We start from the raw sequence: 27,654 nt of genomic DNA on the forward strand, positions 1-27,654 counted from the left end.
ATGCCGATTAGCAAAACAGCTCGGTCCAAAAGCCAACCGGTAACTACTTATTTCAAGAAAAATGGAGCACCCCCAGCCGAAAATAAGGAGATCCCTATGCAGACATCAGACAAGGCCCCTGTTGTGGATCCTCTCATAGAGGAGGAGGGGGATGAAGAGATAGTCCGGCGCAAAGACCTTAAAGCATTCTGCACAGATATGAAGAAATTCTTTATGACAGAACTTTGGGCGCTTAGAAAAGACCTTGATGCTCTCGGGGAGCGGACTGACTCCATTGAAACCAAAATGGATGAGACAACTACTGTCCTAGCTCAAACTCACGACCAAGTCACTGCATTGAATGACAGAGTCAGGTTCTTAGAGGACAAGGCGGAGGACGCGGAAAACCGCGACCGGCGTTGCAACATCAGGCTGCGGGGGGTCCCTGAAAATATAAATGATCCTGAGGACTTTACCAATAGGTGGCTGGAACACCTTTTTCCAGATAAGCCAGACTCTGAGATACTGCTGGACCGCTGCCATAGAGCTCTACGTAGAAAACCTCAGGTTGGTGACCCCCCTAGGGACATAGTGGCAAGATTTCACCATTTCCGCACCAAGGAGGAGGTGTGCAGGATTGCCCGGGAAGCTAGGACACTGGAGTTCGAGGGGGTCAAGCTTCAGATATTTCAGGACTTGGCCCCTGCTACCCTGATCAAAAGAAAGGCTCTGGCTCCTATAACAAAAGTTCTCCGTGAGCACAGCATCAGATATAGATGGCTGTTTCCCTGTGCCCTCCTTTCAATTAAAAATGGTGTTGCTCATACATTAAAAAATCCAGAGGACGGAGAGGGCTTCCTTATCAAACTTGGTGTCACTGGAGCCATTCATAGTCCAGCACACCCCCCATCCGCTAACACCAACCCCCCTTCTCCCTCATGGAACAAAGCAGGGGCCACCCACGCTAAACAGTATGCAGCACCTAAAGCTTCAGGCCCCAACTGAACACTCGCAATACAAGTCTACAACCATAAATATCTCCCGGAGTGAACCCCAGTCCATACCTGCTGTCTCCTCAGTGCCGGCTGTCTCCTCGACATACCCATCCTGTCAGCTACCGGTTTTTGCCTGGATCGGATCCGCATGCTAACTTTGCGCGGCAGCCATATTGACCCGGTCCTCCCCTGAGCAGAGCGGGAACCTCAATGATTTTGGCGCGAAGGAGGTGACGTCATCGGCAGGCACCGTCTTCGCGCGAGACTTCAGCCGCACATTGATGACGTCAGAGTGGCTGCGATCCCAGAGCAGGAGACAGCCTCGGCATTGCCCCAGAAGCCATGAGAGGCGGAGGGGGAGGCTCGGAGACCGGGTCCCTCTCCCCACTCTGGGATCTCGGTCCACTCACCCGGAGCAGCTGAGGGGAGTGTGTTCATCCCCCGTTGATCTCCCCAAACATGCCCCTGTTCCCCATGAGATCCCCAATGTCCAATAAAGATTAACCCCTTAATAAGCGCTGCCCCACTTAGAGTGACACAAGGATTAGGAACAACATAAGCAATGAGTTAGACCTATACAGTCCCATGCAGCTGAGCAACTTCTGGTTAAGTAAGATTAGATATGGTCAGTCTATGTACTACTATGCATGCACCCCTAATACAAAGTATACCTGACACCTGTAATATAATATAGGTAATACATGTTATATAAGATATTGTTATAATATTCATGTCATAATGTGTTATATGTATATGTATGTGTATGTATGTGTGTGTGTATATATGTATGTATGTGTGTGTGTGTGTATGTGTATGTATGTATATATATGTATATGTATATATATATAAATCTATTGTTAGACAGGGTCTATAGGGTATTAATATGATACCCACCTTACGTCAGTTTGGGTGGCAAAGATAGGCTATAAAAGGATATTCTATATCACGGCATAATTGTCATATCAATATCAGAGACACTCCAGCACCAACACATTCATGCGGTACAGGTGGGTTGGTATATATCTACATGAAGGATAGGGTATATAAGAGATATATGCAATACACCTCGGGTATTCTCTTTCTACGTGTTATAATTACCGTACGTTTTGTATGCATATGCTTTGGTACATAGGTTATTGAGCCCAGATAGGTCAACTCAGTTATTGATAAGGTCAATATATTTAATCCGGTACTTCATTATACCACATATAGCTGACAACAACCTAATCGGCTAAAATACATTGTTTATTTTAATTATCATATCTGTCATGAATGTTTATGCAGATAGTATACAGATACATATATACCTATTTCAATTCGGATAAGAAAGTTTGTTAAAAGTTGTTCAGATGCTGTTCACTTTAGATAAGTACACAAACATATAGGCTATTCGGCCTACGGTCACTGTTATTCCATCAATTATTCCCGTTATTATTAATGTTAACATCACTGTTTACGTTACAAATAGGAATCACTTGTCGCTATCAGTTGCACTATGTTATGATCACTGTCACGTTTACTGTCAAGTCTACAAAATATGCATTTCCTTTACAAAAAGTGCCGGGGGAAGTACCCTCCCTCGCGCATGTGTCCCCTTTTTCGGTCCCCAGATTTAAGGGACCGATACCAAGACCCAGGGTGGGATGTCTCCAACACAGGAGACTGGTCCATCTTTAAGATGGAGTCAGATGACCCACCCTCTGGGCGCAAGGGCTACTCTCGGGGGCTCCCGAGATACGCCCTTGTTTTTTGTTCATACCTTTTCACATTTTCTTCCTTTTTATTATTATTTTCCCGTTCCCGTTTTAGCCCGCTTGTCGCTTTCCCTGTTTTGTCTACCTTTCCCTACCCTCTCCCCTACCCCCCCCTCTCTAGGACGTATGGATCCCACCCAGAACATCTTGCCAACGGGATGGACATGGACACAACCGAAGGAAACCTCAGACATGATATCACAAGTAAGCATACAGTTCACTACACATATAATTTCTTGCACCGTAAAGCATGGCGTTAACATTAATCTCTCACAATGTGAAGGGCTTTAATAGCCCAATCAAAAGGAAGCTTGCCTTTACGGATTACAAGAGAAAACAAGCAGATGTGTTATTCCTACAGGAAACACACTTTAGTAATAGTAACTCCCCTAAATTCCTAGATAAGGGCTTCTCCCAATTTTACACAGCATCAGCATCAGTCAAAAAACGAGGAGTAGCCATCTTATTTAGTAACTCAATCCCATTCGTGCTACAGACAACCAAAAAAGACGTAGAGGGTCAGTATATCATTTTAACAGGAACCATACATGAACAGCCCATCACATTGGCCTCCCTCTACGCCCCATGTACACAGGATGCGTCCTTCTTTGACAAATTCTTCCGCTTATTGGCCTCGGTAGCTAAGGGATATATTATATTAGCAGGAGATTTCAATATCACACTGCAATCTTCACTAGACAGATCAGGTGGAAGTGATTCCGATAACAAGAAAGCTCAAAACTCCCTACACAGTGCCCTAAAAGATACTCAACTAGTAGATATATGGAGGGAGCTCCACCCTACGACAAGGGACTACACTTTCTATTCCCACCCACATACCTCATACAGCAGAATCGATTATCTCTTTGTTTCGTGCCACTTGGTTCCTAAGGTCACTCAAACAATGATCCATGATATTTCATGGTCTGACCATGCACCAATTGAGCTCAGGTGCAACAATATTCAGACCAGTAGACCAGGCGCAAACTGGAAACTTAATGAATCTATTCTTAAAATACCCGAAACCTGCGAAAAGATAGGTCAAGAAATAACTCAATTCTTTGAGATAAACACAGGCTCTGTGGAATCCCATATGACTTTATGGGAGGCTCATAAAGCAACGCTAAGGGGCATAATAATTAATCTCACTGCTAAAAGAAAACGAGTGAGGGATTCCAAAATTCGGACGCTCCAATCCAAATTGCATTCCCTCTCAGCGAGTCATAAGATCAATCCCGATCCACTTACGACACAGGAACTTAAAGATACAAAAATTGAATTAAATATGTTATTGACTTCCCGGGCGGATAACTCCCTATGTTGGTCTAAGAGGAAGTTTTATGAAAAAGCTAACAGGCCGGATACGATGCTGGCGCGCGCACTGAAGGATAGGCAATCTAAGTTTAACATCCAAGCTATACGCTTAAAATCGGGTGTACTTACGGCCAACCCTAAAAAAATAGTGGAAGAATTCGGTTCATTCTATGGCTCCCTATACGACGGTAAGAAGGTGGCACACAATAAAAACACGAGCAGCGCACTGAGAGATTTCTTAGCCAGCTCAAAACTGGAGAGATTGACAGAGCTAGACAGAGAAGCTATGGGCGCTGACTTCACATTGGAAGAAGTGTCGCAGGCCATCAAGGAGCTTAAGCCATCAAAGGCACCAGGCCCTGATGGCTTTTCGGGGCTTTACTATAAGAAATTTTCCGAATCACTTGCTCCGAGGCTGCTCCAAATGTTTAATGCTATCTTAGCAGGAGCCCCTATCCCTGGGGACATGCTGCGGGCGTCTATATCACTTATACATAAACCTGGCAAGGATCCGCTAAATTGTAAAAGCTATAGGCCAATATCTCTAATTAATACCGATATCAAAATATATGCAAAATTATTGGCCAACAGATTAAGTCATATCCTACCCAGACTAATACACCCAGATCAGGTCGGTTTTGTTAAGGGGAGGCAGGCAGCGGATAACACCCGACGATTTATTGATCTGTTGGAATTGGCTAACAAAAATAACACACAAAGCATGTTATTAAGTCTGGATGCAGAAAAAGCTTTTGATAGGATAGACTGGCCATACTTAAAAGAGACGCTCGCGGCATTTGGCTTCGGAAATCGGGTGAGTAGAGCGATTATGTCACTATACTCAGGCCCAACCGCCAGGGTCATACATCAGGGCTTCCCCTCGGTCCCATTTCAAATCCAGAGTGGCACAAGACAGGGATGCCCTTTATCTCCCCTCCTGTTCGCCCTATGTATTGAACCCCTCGCGGCACGAATTCGAGATAGCCCGGATATCTCAGGGTTAAACGTTTACTCCCAATCACATAAAGCGGCCCTGTATGCTGATGATATCCTATTAATCATCTCCAAACCCCTTACGTCATTACCTAACCTGTTTGACCTACTAGATAAATTCTCCAAGGTCTCAGGTTTCAAGATTAACCAATCCAAATCTGAAGCTCTGAATATCAACCTCCCTAGACATACAGAGAAATTACTGAAACTAAATTTCAATTTTAACTGGCAAAAGAACTCGATAAAATATCTGGGGACCTATATCACCAAAGATGCAAAAAGCATCTATAAAGCAAATTATCCCAAACTGATCTGGACTCTAAAACAAGACCTAATCAGATGGTCTTCCAAGAAGATTTCTTGGATTGGAAGGATTCACAGCGTTAAGATGAATCTACTTCCCCGTATCCTATACCTCTTCCAGACATTACCTGTGCCACTCAAACTGAAGGACATACTCTCACTTCAGTCTGGAATATCTAATTTTATCTGGGGAGGTAAAAAACCGAGAGTAAATAAATTATCGATGAAGAGACCTACCTTAGCGGGTGGCCTAGCGGTACCCTGCCTGTTGTCATATTTTAAAGCGGCTCAATTAAGCCAGGTCATACAATGGCATTCCGACCCCAAATTAAAAAGATGGGTAGAGCTCGAACATGCGGCTTGCTCCCCTTTAGAGCTTAACAATTTGATTTGGCTACCTAAAACATCAAGGAAAAACACTATTCTACCGCTTACCTCAATGACTAACTCCTTATCTGTTTGGGAAGCATCAAAATTAAAAAACTCACTTACTTCAGCAAATTCCCTGATGTCACCCATTTGGAATAATCCTAGCTTTGCGCCGGGTCTTATTGGTCATAATCACTCAATTTGGAAACAAAAAAGCTATACTAGACTCAAAGATCTGGAGGGTCATGATCTAAAATGTAAATCTTTTGACCATCTCAGACTAGAAAAAGACATTCCCCACGCTGAATTCCATAAATACCTCCAGCTCAGATCATTTTATAATAAATTTGCCCCATACCCCCCATTAACGAATTTTGAAAAGCTCTGTCGGGCAGAAACCGACACTAAGGGACTCATATCTACGATATACAGAGAGGTAGTCGAGCCTGCAATCTCAAAGCACCAATCACCTACATTTCGTACCCAATGGGAAAGAGACCTAGGGGAGACCCTGGACGACGAAGAGTGGAATGCTATATTCCTAGGAGCCGCAAAAAGTTCTATATGCACCACACTGAAGGAGAACGCATATAAAGTTCTTATGAGATGGTACCTCACCCCACTCAAATTATCTAAGTTTGTACCAGGGTCCTCCCCATTGTGCCCTAAACAGTGTGGAGGAACAGCTGACCTGTTACATATGCTGTGGTCTTGCCCGCTGATATACCCACTATGGGAAAAGATCAGAAATTGGATTCAGAGAATATTTGATCTCACTATTCCCCCAGACCCGTGGCTGTTTCTCATGAACAGACCCCTAAAGGGCCTATCAAAATCACACAATAAACTAATTGCACATTTTGCTCTAGCTACGCGGTGCGAGATCGCAGCACTATGGAAACGCCCCGATATTCCAATTATCCCAAAGATTCGGAATCGTATTTGGTTTATCTGCCAGATGGAAAAGTTAACGAGCTTAGTTAATGACACTGGCGACAATTATCTAAAAGTTTGGGCCCCCTGGCTTGCCCAAACAGACATCCCTGGGGTGGAGCGTAACACAATTTGGCTATAATAGTAATAAATGCGTTCTCCTTTGGGGACATAAGAACCTACCCCACACCTAGAACCTTATACTCCTTACGCCCAATCACTTATTCTACCGAAAGGCCTCACTAGTTGATACATAGTCCTCACGCTGTCCAGGTGTTCCCCGGAGGCAGATGTATTATTATCCTTGGATACACCTTCCCTCTCTCCTCTCCCCCCACCCCCTCCTTTACCTCCTCCCCCCCCACCCCCCCCTTTTTTTTTTTTTTTTTTTTTTATTATTATTTACCCCAGTACCTTACACATGACGATTCCCACTCACGTGGTTAAGTAGGGCTCGAAAAACTACGTGAGTTTATTATGCTTTTGTTATTGTATATGATATGCTAAATATGCACCTGATGTCTTTTTTTTTATGTATATCATGCATTTATGTATAATAAAATACAAGTTATAAAAAAAAAAAAAAGCCCTGCAGACAGAATACTTTTCCAAAATATACATTCAGATATGCAACAGATTAAATCGTAATGGTGCCTTCCCAATTAAAAATGCCTTTGAGAAGTGAGAAACAATCTGTAGAAGTATGTGCTACAAAGCATCACCTGCCTAACTACTGTATATGTGTTTTCTGATAACCAAAATAGCTTTCCCAAAATTAATATCACACAGATCATATTTTGTTTTATCCTATGCTTTGAAAATGTAATAGTACATAGCACATTGACTCTAACTTTTGTGTTTCTCCAAATGTTGGCATCTGGAAAGAATCCTTCATTGGATTATTTTGCTCCTGAAGTCTCATTAATATACATCCCAGTTTGTACATGTTGGAACTTCAATCTAATTTACACCCTTTCAAGTTCACAATATTTGCCTTTTTTCTTGGTGGTGGTGTTCTAATTTATCCGAAAATTTGAAAGGAAAAATGAACTCTCTCCAAAAGAAATCTTGTATCACACACTCAATTCTCCTCCCCACTTTCAAAGCTTTAAACTCTTCTGCTTCTCCTTACAGCTAAGCCATAATTTCTCACTAAACACCATCCCGAATCTTGAGTTCAGGGATATCTTCTCCCTGAAGCGCTTCTGTAATCAAAGCCGTCTCCTGCCTTAAACCTTTCTCACGGAGTGCTCCACACCTCTGGATTGCCCTTCCTCTCAATATCAGAGTAACACCCTCTATATCCACCTTTAAGATCCACCTTAAACCACACCTGCTTAACGAAGCATATGAGAAGCTCCATGGCTGATAATTCACACCTCATACATAAACCATGGCCCCTAGCAGACGTACTTACCAGAACACCCTCCTACTGTCTCTGTACATTCTTCTTACCTACCAATTAGATTGTAAGCTCTTCTGAGCAGGGACTACTTTTCCTAAATGTTACTTTGTCTGAAGCACTTCTTTCCATTATGTGTTATTTGCATTATTTGTTATTTACATGATTGTCAATGGTATTACTGCAGTAAAGCGCTGTGCACATTCATGGCGCTATATAAATAAAGACATACATATATACATGTTACAAGAGCCATTGGAAGACCCTTTGCTGCATGAGGGGACTGGAACATACAGTATTGCTGGTCTCTTCTATAATAAACTTTCACTATTTTGTTGAGTAAAATCACTGCTTTCTAACACTGCATATGGGGTAGATTTACTTATACTGTAGATGGACAAAGATGTATGATTTCTTTATCCTTTTAAAACAAGATACAGAACATGAAACACAGACAGAGCTCAGTGCTACATCCAAAGACACTAATACACGGTACAGTGCCTAAATATATATATATATATATATATATATATATATATATATATATATCAGTATATATATATATATATATATATATATATACTGTCGCGGCCGAGTTTATTCTTACCTTTGCCCGGTCTCGGCCGCGACAGTAACCGGGCACGCGCCGAGGTGTCCCGGGCGCTCGCCGGAGCCTCGGAGGATCTGTCCTAAGATCAGGGCTTCCCCCTCCCCTCTCCGGGTCCGCCGGGTCCCCCGGAGCCCCCCACTGCAATCCCCCACATCGCGGGACACAAGGGCTCCCTCGGGGAGCTCTGGGCATGCGCGCCATGCGCGCACGCTCCCGATGAAGCGTGACCGCGCATCGATGACGCGCGGAACGCCGAGGGAAATAAACGAGCAAGCCGGGACACCTCCCGGCTTGTGGCACAAGCCAGCTAAGAATAAAGTGTGCCGCCAGTGTATATATATATATATATATCTTTTGAATAAAATGGTCTTTTAGTTTAACTCTTTGACCAAAGTGTTGTAAGCCCTTGAGCCCCTCCAAAGCAGACCACGTCTCAAGGTCTGTGTTTCATGGTCTGTCTCTGGTTTTAAATATATATTGCCATGCTCAGTAGCACTCCTCTTTGACACTTATACGCATATATATATTTATGTTGTGGTTATTTTGGGGGTTCAATATGAGCTTATAGGGGTCCTGTATGTTTTATGATTTCTTTATCCTCAAGGAAACTGCAGCTCAATGGAGACCAATGCCCAACCACAGTTTCCACATGCCCAAAAGCAAGTTCACTAATTTCCCATCAGGTTTAACACAGCGGGGTCCCTTCTTCTGAATGGGATTCCCACTGCGTTAATGCTACTGGGCTACACCAGTCTGGAATATCTTCTAAGCGAGAGCAGAAGGAAGCGGCCCCTTTCTCTGCACAGCTCTTACAGGCGATGGTGCTGTGTTTTTTTTTTTAGTACATATGATTGAACAGGGGGTCTCCAGAACTAAACCACATTAATTTCAGGTCCAAGGATCATCTGCTTCTTGAGGTCCAGACCTCCGTATCTGGGGCCGCTATCTCCTGCAAATTTAAATCTCCCAGGTCATGGCCCATGTGACCGGAACATTTCAATGTAGTTAATACTGTAGTTAAGGCTCCACAGCCTTTTTTCATCAGTAACTCAGGGTTGGGGGATAGTTACCATAAATGATAAAGTCAAACCGCGCTCTTGCTTCCTAACAGGATCTTGGAGTAGATTAACTCTTCCCTCTTGCAGCTGATGCGATGTGAAGGCACCCCTCCTCCACAGGTCCCATCGCAGGATGACTCCAAACGCCGGGTAACAGCAGGAAATAAAACACAAAAGCGCTCCAAGGGTCAAGATTTAATAAAAACAAAGTAATAATAACAATAAAAACTTACATATAGGGGTAAGTACGTCCAATAGAACAGTGCAGAGGCGACAGTCCTGGTGGTGTCCTGGGCATAGAGAGATGGTGCAGAGGCTTACGAGGTAGACCCGCACGCTGGGGCTGCCTGGATCGGCACCACGTTGTTCTTCCTTCCGGGTTGCGGCTTCTCGCAGGACCCGTGGATAGTAGCCCGCCTCAAAAACCGGTTCCCCAGAGAAACTAACTCTGGCGTGCCGAAGAGTCTCTAGTTGTTAGTGGGACTGCTGAGGCTTGGTACACCAGTGGGCTGACTTCCAATTACACCGTAGGGCTTTCGAAAGTTTTGTGTTTTTATTTCTTGGGGGATAGTTAGTTGACTACATTTATAACTACTTTTCAAAAGTAGTCTATTAGCATACTAAAGGATGTCTATTTTTTCACTTAAGTGTATCTGTGAATGCTCTTTATGTTTATGTACACTATGAATAAAAATAAAATGTAAGCAGCTTCATTACCTTAGCAGCTATCCGCTAAGGTAATGATTTTTTCTTTGGGGGATGGGGAGGTGTTTGATACTAGTGTTTCGGAGCAGGGGTTCTTCTGAGCTGAACAAAATTGATTACAGCTGCAGGGACCCCCTACTTCACGAGATAGCAGTTATAGTTTTAGTACTATTATGGACAACATCGTGGTACAGTAGTGTTAGCTTGATAGTAACACCCAATATTAAGGTGTAACTAGTCCATACCTTTTGGCCTTAAAGCATAGACAGAGTTATATTAGTGAACTCCTGTTTCGCTTACTCAATAGGATTTAAGATACACCTTATATTGGTCAATCAGTAACCACTACTATTATACACCTCTCTGGTATTCATTCATATTTGGCAACATATTGATACATATTTAATATTAAACAACAATCTCACAGTACCACCATAACAGAATATAATCCACTGAATTCGTAAGTATTACAGTGGGACTGTTGTGCCATTAGTCCTCCCAATAAACACTTAAAGCCACAGAAATGCAAACATTTGTCAGAGTGAATATAGTAATAACTATTATAGTCCTTATATTTGAAACTTAATAGTTCCAAATGAATTTGGGCATTTGAGTAGTGTAGTGCAAATAGTGAAAAGAGTGAAAAGAGTGCTACATCACCATGAGTTTATGAAGTGATGCCAAAAAATAGGTGGATACAAATAATATCACTAGCTAGTCATTGAGGCATACATTATATGAGATTAATTTTCTTGATTTGACTATATATATATATATATATATATATATATATATATATATATATATATATATATATATATATGGCTTCAAACACTTTTAACACCCTACCTTATCTACAGTACATATCTGTTGTTTTTTTTTCCTCTCTCTACACTGAAGCCATTGAATCCTTTGTATATCAGTATTGCTGACCTGAAGAAGAGAGGAGAACTCTCGAAAGCTTGTCCTTTGACATAAATTGTTAGTCCAAAATAAAAAAGGTATCACCTAATATTGAAGAACTCATTTATTCTTCACTATCGCAACTGGACTAACACGGCTATTTTCTGCTTTATATATATATATATATATATATATATATATATATATATATATATATATATATATATATATATATATATATATATATATATATATGGAACAACAGAACCAAGACCAGGAATTACTTTAAAGATGATGATAGCAACAATTTTATTTTACCAATTAGTTGCCATCAAAGAAATTGGATTAAAAACATACCGATCGGTCAATACCGACGGCTCAAACGAAATTGCACAAAAGATAATGTTTTCATACAACAATCAAACATTCTCACCGTTAAATTAGAGAGAGGAAGTATGGTGAGGCAAACATAGAAGAGGCCTTAAATAGAATTAGGTCTCTAACAAGAACCTTCATTCTAACTCCAAGTATGAAATCAGTAAGAAAAAAGTCCATCGATACCCCTTTCATCACACAATATAATAATAAAATCAACAAACATCAATTGTATTTTAAAACGACACTACATGTGTTAAACAAACCTAAAGCAGTACCAGCACTCTCTGTCTCACAGCTAAAGACACTGAAGAATACAAGTGTTGTGAAATTGAACAATTCTAATGACACTAGCAATAAACTGAAATTATAGCAACAATAGCCAATGTGTCAATGAGAAAATGAATGTCACCATGTGAAAAGTCATAACATAAGGAGAAGGGGAAAAAAAACACATGAAACAAAAGGAAAAACCACAATATGGAAAAAGGAAAGCAAACTAGTGGGCGACGTTTCGAGGGGTAACCTCTTCATCTGGCCCATTCCCACTGGTCCCAAAGGGTCCCAGAGGTACTTCCCTAAGCCTTCCCTCCCCACTAACAGGTATTCCCACACTCTGCTGAAAAAAGCTATAGGTCATAAGCTATAAACAGGACAAAGTTCGTATACAGATATCAGATATCTCGACAGTTAATGAAATGAGCAAACCCTATGTCCTCTGCTCCTCCTGCTCTGTGGAGTGCCAGCTCCTCATGCTCTGTGATAGTTAGAAAGACAGGTAGGGTCAAGCTTGCTGTTTTTGAGTAATGGTATAACTGTTGCATGTTTGAAGGAGGATGGAAAGTTAATAGAGTAGAGAGGAGTTAAAAATTTGTGTGAGCGTAGGGGTAATAGTGAGAGCAAAAGGTTTTAGGAGATGGGAGGGAATGGGGTCAAGAGGGTAAATGGTAGAGGGAGAAGAGGAGATAATCAGTGACACCTCCTCCTTTGAGACAGCAGAAAAAGAGCCAAGGAAGGCAGGAGGAGAGTTAGGAAGCGGTTGAGGATGGGAGGAGGAAACAGAGGGGATGTTCTAACATATGGATTCCACTTTTTCCTTAAAATAGTCAGCAAAGTCCTGAGTTGAGATGGAGGAAAAGAAGAGGCAGCTGAGGGTGGCTTGAGTAGAGCATCAAAGACAGAGATAAGTTGGTGTAGGTTAGATTTGTGCGTGTTGATTAGTGAAAAAAGTTGGCTTGTTTAGCTTGAGAGAGGGCAGAGTTGAAACAGAATAGCATACATTTGTAGTGAAGGAAGTCTGTGAGAGTGTGAGATTTCCTCCAGAGTTGTTTAGAGGAACGAGTGGAGGAATGCTGCATGCGTGTGTGGGAATTTAGCCAGGGTCTGGGGTTAGAAGGGGCGTGGATGGCAGAGAGAAAGCATGTAGATCAAGAGAGGATGATAAGGCAGGGTTTTAGTTCCTGACCAGGTTGTCAGGGTCTGTAGCAGCTGAGAGAGGAGAGGAGAGGAAAGAGCGTAAAGTGGAATCCAAGGCTGGTAGGTTAATAGAGCACAGGTTTCTGCAGAAACAAGGCGTAGATGGAGATGGAGAAGCGAGAGAGAGAAAATGACACGAGGTGATGGTCAGAGAGACGAAAGGGGAAAATGGAAAAATCAGAGTGAAAAAAGTTTTTAGTGAAAACCAGGTTTAGGTAATGGCCATCTTTGTGGGTGCTGGCTGCAGTCCACTGTTGAATGCCATAAGAAGAAGTTATAGAGAGACAGCGGGCAGCGCAAGGGAGAGAGGGGTCATCATGTGGCTGTTGAATGTGGATGTCAAATACTTCTATAAGTATAATATATGAGGTAGACATTCACCCTATTTAAACATTGGCTCAATAGGAGTAAGCATTACACCATGAGGATGAATGTGCATGTCAAATACTTCTATATCTACTAGATAATATTGCATACATTCTACAGATAATGGTGGAATTTAATTTCAGACTGCACAAATGGGCACTGAATATGAACAATAGACACCCATAGAGGATACGTATCTGTTCACTGGCTACAATATATCAGCTTTGTTTACTTGCTTAGCACATTGATACAGGCTAATTTATTGATAGGGAATAGGCAACTCGTATTTCCAAATTAATTGGAAAAGATTTACTATGTGGCATACCAACGCTGAATTAGGTTTAAATTATTATATGTTTTGTGTATTTTTGATCTAATAACATTTTATTATTTTGATTATTAGTAGAGGTAGAGTGCATCATAATGGAATCTTTCTCTCGTAAATGTACAGTATCCTTCTTCCCTGATTGCACCCCTCTAGTACGTGAAACATTCTATATGAACCGCTGAGTAGTGACCACTTCTCCTTTGTGTTGTAAACTTTATAGCAATCTAACTCTCCTTATGATGTCACCAGTATGATATAACATGCCAGATATGTAACCTACCAGGTACAACACACAGTGGCTGACTTACAGTGGCTGTAATAACTCATAGAATGCACACCATTTGGAAGGCTTGAGAGGATCCAAACCATGGCAGTTTGCCTTATTTTGATACATAAAGTAATCCTTCCAAGTTTGGTGGCTGTAGTATTAAGCATGTGTATTTGAATATCCGGAGAAAAAGACAAACTTTCTGAATTATACAGTAGTATAGATAACCATCATGGGAAAATAATAAATGCTCTTAACTTATATAATGAAACATCAATACGGCTTCAAATACATGTTTTGGTTGATTAATGGCAACTTCATTCTGCCCTAACTCTATTAACAGTCATTGTAGATTTTATGCCAAGTTGAACTTGGTGGACGATTTTGCCACTCCTTCACTAGTGGCACTTAGAAATATAATACATTAATACATACCATTAACATCCATATGCCAAGTGCAGTTCATTTCTGTGTGCCAAATCAAAAGAAAACATTATTTTTTTTACGCAGGTGGCGCAGATGGTGAAAATTTGAGGTTTGTGCATAGATACACACAAGTGCAATTGACATTGAGTTCTACATGCACCCATTTTGTCTAAAAAAAAAAAGCCATTTGTGATGTTTAGTAAATAACCCCAAAGTATCAAGACAACACAGCATGTATCGAAATTGGCAAAATTAATCTGCTTTTGATTCCTTCTGATGTTTTATAGCATATTTGATAGAAAATATTGGTACTGTAATATACAAGAAAAATCGAACACACAGCTTGAGCTACAAGCGTGGAAAAACAATATGACCACAAGAGTTTTAAATGCATAATTATTTAGGAGTTCCCAACCATGAACACCACTTGTGCATCATACTGTAGAATACACATCAGAGTACCTGACAGTAACATGGCCTTATTTCATTACTGTATATATCAGCTTAAAATAGGTTTTCAGTACACAACACAAAACTTTTAGAAATGCAAGGCAATTAGTTTCTTTGCATAAAATACTATAGCTTCCATTGTATATTAATTAAGGTGAAACGCAGCAGAAATTAAAATCCAAGATGTTAACAGAAAGAAATCATTATTTTAAGCAAAGACAAAATCTTCATAACACTTAATTCCAGAGGCAGTTAAAACTTAGTAATGATATCTTATTAGCAATTAGCAAGATGTTCTGTGAAGGCCCCATGTGCCCAATGTTCTGATTTTTTAGTGCATAATATTGAATATGAACAAATACTTGTATCTCTGTTAGAATACAAAAGTTAGCAATAAACTAAATAACTTGAACTCTTTTAGTACATCAATGTTTTCACTTTGGGGTGATTGGCCAGACATTCAATTATTTGATAACCAAGTTTAAAAAATATAAATTATGCCTCACTACTAAAACTAACCAATTGTAATCACATTTATGTGACTGTTTTAAGAGTCAAGTAAAATGTTACATCTGCTGTTAGATATAAACTATATATATAGTATTGCAGGTCAGAAATAGATTGAATAGAATAGTATCCTTTCGTGATATTTCCATCATCCACAAAGCTTAAGAAGCCCCGGCTTTCTAAGAAGTTAATAATCCCCACGTTTGGCCATGCCTCAGTTTATACAGATATAATTTGATCAATATCTATACAACCTTATGGATCTTATTCTTGGCAATAGATATGTGGTGACTTATTCTATGACTACCATCGATCATTCTCAGCTGCTACTACCACAGTATCTCATCTGAACATCAAATTAGACTGCCATCACTTTACTTATCATAAAGCCCCTGCTTTCTAGATATGTGGCTCCTTCTTTTAGTTTGCTACTCTTAAACCTTTTTTTTCTCAAATTCACTCAACCTTCCTTCCCTTCTCATGCGCCATCTTTAATTCTCAAGGTGACAATCCTCAAGTGGATAAGATTAGCAGAACTATTTTGCAATTGCAATGCCTACGGATGTTGTCTAGTTCCTGTCTACTTCTTTGTGTCTATTCCATTTGTTATAGCAGAGTTTGCTATAAATGTCTATTCCCTGACAATTGACTAAAACAGCAATCTTCCATTAACATCTTTATAATAGCAAAAGCCTTTCCCAAGGTTTAGTGCACTTTCCTATAACTGGATTTTCTTAAGGTTTCCACACAGGTGTTCAATCTATCACAGCAATCACATACAGTACAAATGTCCAAAAAGCCTCTCTGCCTTCCATACAGCAATTGTCTAAATGATTAATTATCAGACCCTTGTACTGCCCTCCATTCTCTTCTTGATAGGTCAGACCAATGGGTACAGCAACAAGGACATTTCACAAGAATGGACGGATTATCCTCTCAGCTCTTCATTGAAAGTCCATGCCCAGTATCAATACACTACTACCGGTACATCTAAATAATTATCTTTACAACATTGAAGCATCAATAATGGTATTTATTTTAGCAACACATTCCTGGTTTTGCTGGGTGACATAGCAAACACCTTTACATTCTTACTCCTCCACCTTTGCCCCGTGCAAAAGGCCATAGGTCCAGATAACCCTGTAGAGTTTTTCGGAATCGTCTTATGCATAATGACCATGAAAGCCTAATTATCCCCAAACAAAGTCCATGCAATCCAGCCGTCATTTTCCTAAAGAGATTCTTGACACTTCTATTCTCCATTAACTTTTTTTTCCTGATGTTAACTTCACAAAGCCATTCAGTTATTTTGTATTTACTCTGACTTCTTGAAATGCTTCAGATCAGTTAATCAACATTGATGCATCAGTTAAATCAGATCTAACTATGTAGGCCAACTTCCATAAGTTCTTAAATTGCTGCTCACTGTTCTGCAAGGATCCCTCTTCTAATAACCCTTAAGTCGACACAAATGCATCTCTTCATTTTGGCTAAACAGCTATTTTTAGTACTGCCAGGATGTCCAATAAATAGTCCCCAGAACCGTTCTCACCAAATTATTAGCAACACTTCTATTTAAATTGCTGTTTCATAAATGATAAGTAATGCAAGATCCAGCTCCCAAACATCATGCTCTTAATGTAGACATTGAGTTGGCGCTCTCTATTCCACAAATGCCAAATGAATTGTAACTTAGTTGCTGCTAATTTAATCACTGTTTCTGATGGTCTTTCACGTTTCTAATTTTCAATATAGTGGAGGTGGAGGGTTGGTCAGCGCACGGGATTTTGCTCAAACGTAGAGATAAGAGGATAGGAAGATATGGAACACGGTATTAGTGTTTTAGTAATCGAACGGTACAATACAGCCAAAAGAAATTTGGAATTAAAAATGTATGTACTGGAAAGCAGGCATACTGCCACCTCCTACTAATGTATACAGAGTATATGACTGTCATATATCCCCCTCCCCAGCGTAACATTATCGAGTGGAGCGGCCAGTGCACCGAGACTGTGCACCCTAGAAAGTGCATCTGCATTACCGTGCAGTATGCCTGGCCGATACTGCATTGTGAAGTTGAAGGGTTGTAACGATAAAAACCAGCGGGTAACTCTAGTGTTATTTTCTTTGTTTCTATGCATCCACTGTTAGGGTGCATGGTCTGTAATGAGCGTAAACGACCTGCCTAATAGGTAATATTTGAAAGTGTCTGTTGCTCACTTTATGGTCAAACATTCTTTTTCTACTGTGGCATACCTTTGTTCGCGGGGACAAAATTTGCGACATCATTACAAAACCGTATTGATCCATCATGCTTAGGTACCAAGACAATAGGGCTGGACCATTGACTATGGGACTCCTCAATTACCCCTAGGTTTAGCATATTTTTTACCTCTGACTGATACGGAATGAATAACCTGAAACGAAAAAATTATTTAAACCAAAAGATAGGAAACATTTTCTTACATAAGAAATAAATAATTTGGAAGAGAGATTTGTTGATTAATTGGAAGAAAAGGGCTGTCTGAGAAGTGATATTCACAGGTCTTGACTGGGCACTATTATCACCATGCTATTGTATACTGTAGGTATGGCTTTATTAGGAGTGAATGCATACCAGATGATTTGGTAAGTTTGTGTGGAGACGTATTTCAGCATATATTGAAAATTATGTGACAAAAAGAAAAGAAAAGAGGTTGGGGCGCTCCCTATTTGTATAGGCTTGTGATGTTGCCTGTGTGGTAGTGTGTAACCAAAGAAAGGGTAGTGTGTACTTGCCCTTGTTGTTTTCTGCAGCTGGACCAGTAGAGAAGATAAAGCCCGGAATCTTCTTGTAGTTGCAGTGGAGGTGGAGGGTTGGTCAGCGCACGGGATTTTGCTCAAACGTAGAGATAAGAGGATAGGAAGATATGGAACACGGTATTAGTGTTTTAGTAATCGAACGGTACAATACAGCCAAAAGAACTTTGGAATTAAAAATGTATGAAAAATATATTTTTAAAATAGCTTAAAAATCTTTGGAATTAAAGAACCTTGGTAATTAAAAGTAAAAATATATAAATATATAAATATATGAAAAAATATATTTCTAAAATAGCTTAAAAATAGATTAGAAAATCCTTAAATAAAATCCTTAAATAAAATTTAAATGGAATTGTGTGTTTTTTTATGAACAGAAGCAGAATATGTGCTATATGTGGATGACTAACAGGGTGTGTTTACATAGCCTGTTGTTGGTCTGAGGTAAAAAGGGGATAATGGGGCTGGTTAGCAGAGTTTAATGTGCAGTCTTTCCTTCACGGAATGCTGCTAAAAACAATAACTTTCTCACCCTCCTGGTGGGGGCAGTACGTGAGTTGCTTCTCTCCCGGGGGCCCAAATAGGAAGAAAAGGGCCGAACTCGGTGAGTGAGCAAAATAGAATTTATTAGGTACAGAAAACAAAGTCAAAATAACACTCACAGTACAGCTTTAAAACAGCCCAGCATCAGCCTGATCGTCCAGTGATATTCCTCTCACCAGTACAGCTCCCGTGGTCGCGTCCGACGGCGGGACCGGAAGAGGAGGTCTTACCGGATGTCAGCAGGCTGGCTGGGTCCTTCAATCAATGGGCTCCGGCAGGGAACAACTAGTTTCGCAATAATGCTTCGTCAGGTTCCTGCCGGATGCCCTAAAAAAATTCTTCCTATCCAAAGACGCACAAAGTAGGGAAATCACAAGTAACAGTACACCTACAACAATAGATGAAAACACATTCAAACACACAACTCTCAAAGAAAAATCTAAATTCTATCAAAGCTGGGCTAAGAGCCATAATATCGAGACATTTCACCAGAAAATAGAAGAAGACTTCGAAAAACTTACCTGTTAGGACCAGTATGTCAGGCCAGAGTCTGCACTCATGTTAAGCTTCCATTTTGTCTGGTCATAACTAGTTAAGATTCTGTAGTCAGCCTTTGCTGAAATATAATTCATAAATGCACTCAGTTTCTGCTAAATTGCATTTCCTTTCTTTCTGGTCAGGATATTACTAGATACTTTTGTGAGGTCAATTTCCTGGTGTTTTAGTAGAATATAATAGAATGGTTCTCTGCAAGAAGCAAGATAATGAAATAAAGTTGCAAAGACTCAAGTTCTCTTTTGATAACAGACAATGAATAAGCTATGTATTCAGAACATTGCTTGTATTGAAAAGGGACACGTCTCAAAAGTCACGCCACTAATATGTCCTGCCCCTAAATCACGCCTCTAATCAAAGCTACGCCCAAGACACACCTAGTATGCGCCCAGGACACGCCTATGTTACGCCTCTAACCAATATCTTTTTTTCTTCTGTATAAAAATCATTACCCTATGAGTAATAAATTGAGACAAAGGATTTGAAACCTGGCGTGCGTTACGTTTCATTTTGTTCGTCTCCCAGGCCTGAAAAGTTCACCGAAGACCGGAGATAACAGTTGCAGGGCGTGAAAAACTTCTCCGGGGGAGTCTGCTGCAAACGGGTGCAGATGGTGTAGTATCCAGTCACAAGGCTTCAGTGTACCTGGCAGGGGAAAGGTTCCTCTCTGTGCTGAAGCCAGGGGAGGAAATAACGGATTTTCCTTTCAGTTTTGGCGTCTAGAAGTGGGAAGTTCACAGAGGTTGTGAGTATATATGTAAATTTTTATATATGATGCTTCACCCCCTCTGGGAATTTAATAGACCTAAATTGTGACTGAAGAATTGGGATAGGCCCTTTTAAACAGAATTTTTGGTAAGAGTCCAGTAAATTCTGTGCACGACTGGACTGTTATCTCTGATCTAGCTGAACGACCATTGTATATTGTGTAAGTATAAATATTGCAATTATTTGTCATAATTAAGCTGTTTTTCTTTAAGCCACTAATGGGTGCTTGCATGAGTAAGAATGACTCTGGACGGAAGCCTAGGAATGTACAATTTTTAAATGCGAGTGTAAATCTGGTCTGATTCCTGAGGAATTTGTTGCTCAGACAGCTAGTCATTACCCATTTTGTCGAATAAGCAGAAGGTTGTTCTCGGCAGAATAATGGTGTCTGTTTTAATTGTGGTGGTTTTGGTCATTGGCAGAGAGTGTGCCACTATCAGTGAGAAGCAGGGAAGTGCTGCTTTGCCCGTGGGGGCTCAGAGTGAAAGTCTCTGTAAAAAAAAAAAAAAAAAAAAAAAACACCGCTACTTTATGTAGAGTTTGTTTGGAACCCTGATGAATTTTCTCCTGAATGATTTCTTGTGTGAGACACTGTATGGTCATGCTTATTAACATCTGTACAAAAAATATGAATATTAGTTGCTCATGATGAAATCTAAATTTTAAAAGGTTTTAAAAAAAAAAAAAAAGGTGTACACCGAATAAGGGAGAAATTCCTCACAACGGAAGGGGAGTATATTCAGCTCGGTCCCTGGTTAAAGTTTGAAAGGTTTATTCGTCCTGGCCAGGCGGATACTTTTTAAACCGGACACATTTCTTTTTGTTTGTGGTATTTCTATCTTAATAAAAGGAGGGGCACAGCCTCTCTCTTACAGTTTAAAGAATGCGAAGCATTCACATTAAAATTAACTAGCTGTGCTTAAGCAGTTTAATCATGAGAACAAGGTAATGTAGAACTGTCTTCTTTTCCGTAAAGCAGTAAGATAACACATTTCAATTTTATTTCTACAGGATTAAGATGTTTTTGTTTAAAATGCTGGTAAGAGCTCATAAGCACTGTTTGAATTAATATATTGCATTATATATGTATATAACGCCATCAATGTACATAGCGCTTCAAAAGGAGGGTGTCCGTGGTGTGAGCGGAGTGTGATGATATCTGCCTTTAGCAGCATGGAGGTCAGTTATTTTAGCGAGAATTGTCTCCGTTAAATAAGCAGTGTAGCAGCCATACAAGACAGGTAGGGTCAAGCTTGCAGTTTATTTAGTCATGGTATAACTGTTGCATGTTTGAAGATATTTTGTTTAGCTTAAAAGAGGGCATAGTTAAAACGGGATAGAAATTGTATTGATGGAAGTTTGCAGGAATATGAGATTTCTTGCAGAAGGCATTCAGGTGAATGAATGAAAGAATGTTGCATGCTCTTGTAGGCATAGACTTGGTGTTTATAAGTAATTTAAAATATTACCGTTATTTAATTTTTGAAAGACCATACAAAATGCAGTTTTAGGACAGCGTGGAAAGCTTCATATTTAACATTAAACTAATGTTACAATCCCCTGTGTGAGGATTAATCCAGCAGTTAATATGAATTAGACAGTGAAACCCATTGTCTGCTATCTGTACTTTTGAGGTTTCTGGCTGTTTTCCCAGAAAAAAAGAAAAAAAAGCGCTTTGAAAATTATTATTTTTTTATTTTTAAAGTCAGAGTGTCTTTTAAAGTGAATGCTGGCCGTGTGCTCAGCACTTTGCAAAGAGTTCAAAATTATTTGTCTATTTTAAAAGGAAATCTTTTGTTCAGGATTTCAGGATTTTTTTTTTTCTTATATTGTAAATGCCACAGTTGTTAAAAGACCTACTGCAGGCTTTTTCTTTTAACACAAGCAGTAAATATTTTTATAGTCACAACACATACAAATCTATTTACCAGTTTAATTTTGCTATATATCAAAGCAACCTGTTTTCATAATTTTTATTTTTGTATTTTTGTATTTTTGTTCACATATATAGATAATATATGAACAAAAGAGGGGAGACACATACATAGGTTATTGAATGTATTATAACAATGTTAACTCCAAGAGCTGACAGGCCCCTGGTAAATAATAATAATACCTTTGCAGATGTCACAGCAAAGCAGGTAGCAAGCCGTCCCTATGTTGAGGGATATATAATATCTGCCAAATTTATAATTTTGTAACCATTTATTTGTTTTTGGGTATGTCCTGGAAATAGAGTTAAAGGACAGGGGATATATTATTGCAAGTGTAATTGCATAAGTGAACAGGGTATATATTATATACAGGGCATTTCATATTTTTTTTAGCAGAATAGTTACAGTGGAGTGTTTGAAGTGAAAGCCAGGAGTGACTGTGGGTGTGGGACAATAGCCATGAGTGCAGGCTGTTGGGATGCTTGACTTGTGGGGCGAGTTTTAAGGTTAGTTAGTATTAAATGACTAAAAGGTTGACACCATTTGCATCAGAGAAAATGGCAGATGGCAGTTAGGTATGAATGAGAGTAAGGGCCTCATGCAGTAAGCGACGATTATGTGAAATCGGCAAGCTTATCGATTAGTCATGTTATTGGCGTTTTTCGCTCTCCGTATGCAGTAAGTGCCGAATACATTCAAAATCAACCAGAAAACAAATCCGCCCACTCTCACGATGATGAGCCGATCACACACAGGTGTATCGGCGTGCGTGGCGGGGTGCTGTTAGGTTGCACAATCACAAATCTTGCTGAATCAGGCGAAACAAGCATGTTTTTGATTGCGCGCCATATTTAAAGGCAACGTGTACTGCTAATCATTCTCTGTGTTGTTGGGAGTGAGAGAGAGAGAGAGACGCACAGAGCTGGACGATTGAAGATTTGCATATTGACTGAGAGACTTGTTGTGTATTGGGTGAGCTTTGTCCTTTGTTGTTTTGTTTACATCTTTGTCTTGTTTTATATGTGGAAGTGTTTCGTGTGATTGCCTGTACATTTCTTGTCTGTTTTTTGTGAGTGCTGGAAGTATGCCCGCAAAGCGTGGGAAGAGTGATGCTGGTGGGAGTGGGAGTGCTACTCGTGGGAGTACGCGTCGGAGTGAACGTACTGTTCAGGGGAGTGATGTTGCTGGTGCACCGAGTGGTGTTGCTGGGAGTGGGAGTGCTGTTGCTGGGAGTGGGAGTGCTGTTGCTGGGAGTGGGAGTGCTGTTGCTGGGAGTGGGAGTGCTGTTGCTGGGAGTGGGAGTGCTGTTGCTGGGAGTGGGAGTGCTGTTGCTGGGAGTGGGAGTGCTGTTGCTGGGAGTGGGAGTGCTGTTGCTGGGAGTGGGAGTGCTGGTGCTAGGAGTGTGAGTGCTGGTGCTAGGAGTGTGAGTGCTGGTGCTAGGAGTGTGAGTGCTGGTGCTAGGAGTGGGAGTGCTGGTGCTGGGAGTGCTGCTGGTGGCGCAGTTGCTGATGGGGTGTCTGGTGGTGGCGTGCTTGCTGGTGGCCAGCTTTTGGAGGCTCTTCCATTGGAAGAAGGAGAGTCCAGTCAGCACCAGCCAAGCTCTGACCCTAAACCTGCTCGGAAAAAACGTGTGGAGAAGCCACGTAATCCTCGCTTCAATGACCAGGAAAATAGGGCTCTTGTCACTGGCATTCTGGAGCACTATGACAGTCTCTATGGACATTTAGTAGGTAAGTGTAACTTTACATTTATTATTCAAATACATGTGATCCTAGGTCATCTGAGTTTTGTTCATATGCAAATATGGGTACACAATATCTTTCTATGTTCATTAGTGTGGAAACACAGCTTTTTATCATGCCTTACAAGGACAAATAAACACAGGCGGTCAATTTGCCAGAACTGCATACAATATGAATGCAACCTTGCTTACATGTATAGGTTTAGTAGTGAATGCTCATGTGCTGCACATATTACACATAAAACAGCATGTTTGCTATCTCTTGGAACAGCTAGCAGTGTAGGAAACTGGTGCTTATATTATTATTAATTTACCTCATATCTTTTATATGTTTTTCAAGGGCGGACAAGTGCAGCAAGCAAAAAAGAAATGTGGGACACAATAGTCATTGGTGTCAATGCCTGTGGGAATAGTGTCAGGGACAAGTATCATTGTCGGAAAAGATTTGATGATATTAGGTCCAAATTGAAAAAGAAAATACAAGACCAACGCGTGCATGCTACTGGCACTGGAGGTGGGCCCACACCACAACGTCTCATATTGACTCCATTGGAGGAGCTGCTTCGGCCAAAATTACTTACCGTCGTCGTGGAAGGCTTGGCTGGTGACCGTGACATTGGAATTTATCCGTCACAATTTCCAGCAGGTGATAAATATTACTGTACTAGGCGTGTCGTTGCTTACAGTTATTTTGCATATTTACACTGCTTTTTATACTGTCTTCACAATATAAGCATACCTGCATCTATATATGTATATGTCTGATTCTGTATATATATATCTCAAAATAGACATATATGTAGTAGTCCTACTAAAAGCAGTAACTAATATAGCACGTGCCATTGCGTGCTCATTTACATGTGAATTCCCAAAATGCATAGCTGCAGTGGAAGCAATTGATGGTGGGCGAAGATGGGGAACAACAGGGTAGTACACATGTGTAACACATGTTCATGAGAAATTATTAGTAGCTACAGGTACAGAACAGAAATATGTATCATATTATTGTGTATTTTATTGATTTTACTCCGACAAACATGACATTACTGCCTATTTTAAGCATGCATCAAAGAAATTGCATGTAACGGCCTACAAACATCACTGGCACTAACACATCTATAGTTGCTTATGAAAAGGTCCATTTTTGCTTTATGTCATATACAGACAGCATAATGAGGCACACGTATCATATGTTATGTCATTGTTTTCATAACTTAAACACTGCAGATGACTACTTAGCTCATCTACCATTGTGTTAAAGCAGCTGCAATTAATATCTCATCACAGCATACACTTCAACAGAGGGGGTGGGGTTCAGCACACACACTAATTACAGCCTCATTTCACGGTCAACTTAGTTCACACCATTTGCACCTGTTTCAAGTCATTGAAAGGTGTGGCTGATTAGGCTTTTTGGGGAAGGGAATACCTTTCTTACAACCTGAATAGCACAACTGAAGTTAATCACACTCATTTGAAAGCTTAACTCTAGCTACTAAATGCCCCAACAACTCATTACTTATCAAAGCGTACGTCACACATTAGTTCACTCATATCTATAGTTGAACTACTATGAAAGACACATTATCACACACTGCATGTGTTGTCTTGTTGAGTCACAGCCACATTCAGGTGTGCCACATCTTCGATTAATGTACCACACATATCCTCTACCAAAAACAACACTTTTTGCAATATGACCACCTTCATGATAACCATTGTGAATGGTCATCTCATGATAGTTATGTACATTATGATACTGATATCACTACACAACATATGATTTTTATGTACTCATTTAATCTATTTATCCTCACGCATTACTGCAGAAACATAGTATGTTGTATGTTAGGGAACTCAAAAATTCTAAGTACACAGGCATGTACAGTGTTATTACAACTATTTATGTTCACTTTCACACACATTTTCGGTTAAGGAACTGATGTTGTTAGTTAATCATAAATACAGAACATACAATAAGTGTTTGTTCAATATTTACACATGTAAATGTAAAACTTATGTTATTGTTATATATAGTTGCCCCTGGAGGACATGTGTCACCTGAGATGGAACAAGTGTCTTCACCTGGGTCAGCCAGCTCAACACTACTAGAAGGTGAGTGTATCATTTGCTGGCCATATAATATGTGCTCTTCTATATGTTATGTTGTCATGTGCATTATTTGTTTTGCACATCTTCTTTAAATAGGATTACTTATTGTCAGTGAAAATTAAGTGTAAGGCAACATGTATTGTGTTAGTGATGTTAATTATCATGTAGGACTTCTGAGTTTAGAGCAACTTTTCATTCATTCATATTTCATACTGAGTCCAAACATTATTCGTAAGTCAAGGTAGTTTTTAATGAGGTTATAAAACGTATGCTAACATGTTAGGTGTTACTTAGGACACAGTACAATTACATAGTAACACAGCATACATTAACATGCCATTTAATAATGTGTACATTTCTTTTTAGAACATCATGGTGATGAGGATGATGAGTATGATGAGGATGACGCCACAGAAGAGACTGAAATACAATCATGTGACCATGAAGAGGTGCCAATAGAAACTGTTGTACCGCCAAATCGTCCATCAACTTCCACATACGATGCAATTGTAGCTTCAGAGGGAAAAATAGTGGACGCAGAAAATCGTCGCCATTCAGACATGATGACAGTGCTGGAAAGGATGATTGGACTGCAGGAAGAAACAGTATCACAATTGGCACATCTCCACAGAGTCTTCATTGAAGTGCCTAAACAGTTGCAAAAAATCAACACCTCATTCGAAGCATTAGTTGTTCAGCAAACACAAGCTAATTACTGGAGAATGACTAATGTACCACAATTCAACACCTCCCAGCCAGGATCTGTTCATGCAGGTCAGTTTTCACCACATTCATCTGATATTCATTCACCAGGCCCAAATGTTACCGGTCAAGTAGCAGACATTGCTGTGCAGGTTCCTGATGACATCCTACCGCTGCCATCTGTACAAATTCAGCAGCAGACACCTACAAAGGAGGCGACAAAAACAAAACAAGACACACATGAAACAGACCAACCATCACTTGTGCAGTGTCTACCAACTTGCTCACATGTGTCACTGGGCACAAGCCCTGTCCGTGAACAGTCACTACCCAAAAGCCCTGTAGGTGAGTCGCTGCCCAAAAGCCCTGTAGGTGAATCGCTGCCCAAAAGCCCTGTAGGTGAGTCGCTGCCCAAAAGCCCTGTAGGTGAATCGCTGCCCAAAAGCCCTGTAGGTGAATCGCTGCCCAAAAGCCCTGTAGGTGAATCACTGCCCAAAAGCCCTGTAGGTGAGTCACTGGCCACAAGCCCTGTAGGTGAGTCACTGGCCACAAGCCCCGTAGGTGAACAGTCACTGGCCACAAGCCCTGCCCGTGAAGTGCCAGAGGCCACTCAAAGTGGCTCTGTTGTGCCTAAAGTTGGTGGCAAAAGAAAAAGGAAAATTCAAGAGACAACAAGCAGGCCTGTTACTCGCTCGCAAAAGGAACAAAAAAAATAAATGTTATAATTCAGAAAATATGTCTTTGGCCTTGTTTTGTTGACTTCAGATTATCTAATTACTATTGTATGTATGCTGAAGACTGTGTTGTTTCCAAACTTTCAACTATGTTCTTGTACACGTGAAGTTTTGGAAATGTTAACACTCATAATTAATTGTGTTATAAATATTTATGTTGTAATCGTCTGTTCAGTAATGGTCCACCAGGAGCCAGTTGCTAAGTTTAGAGAAGCTGCCATTGACTTTGCAGCAAAACATTGCATTTGGGTG

The 27,654-nt window shown here is 40.3% G+C and overlaps 1 protein-coding gene across 1 annotated transcript; it reads left to right on the plus strand.

Annotated features, from left to right (window-relative positions):
* On the plus strand, positions 1 to 27,384 carry LOC142498862 (uncharacterized). The gene is made up of 4 exons (XM_075607505.1): positions 1 to 733; positions 16,394 to 16,498; positions 25,892 to 25,969; positions 26,333 to 27,384. The coding sequence occupies exons 1-4, from the start codon at positions 1 to 3 to the stop codon at positions 27,382 to 27,384; spliced, it is 1,968 nt and encodes a 655-aa protein (XP_075463620.1).
* Positions 27,385 to 27,654: the final 270 nt, after the last annotated feature.

This window comes from Ascaphus truei, chromosome 1 (genome assembly GCF_040206685.1).
Source record: "Ascaphus truei isolate aAscTru1 chromosome 1, aAscTru1.hap1, whole genome shotgun sequence".
NCBI lineage: Eukaryota > Metazoa > Chordata > Amphibia > Anura > Ascaphidae > Ascaphus > Ascaphus truei.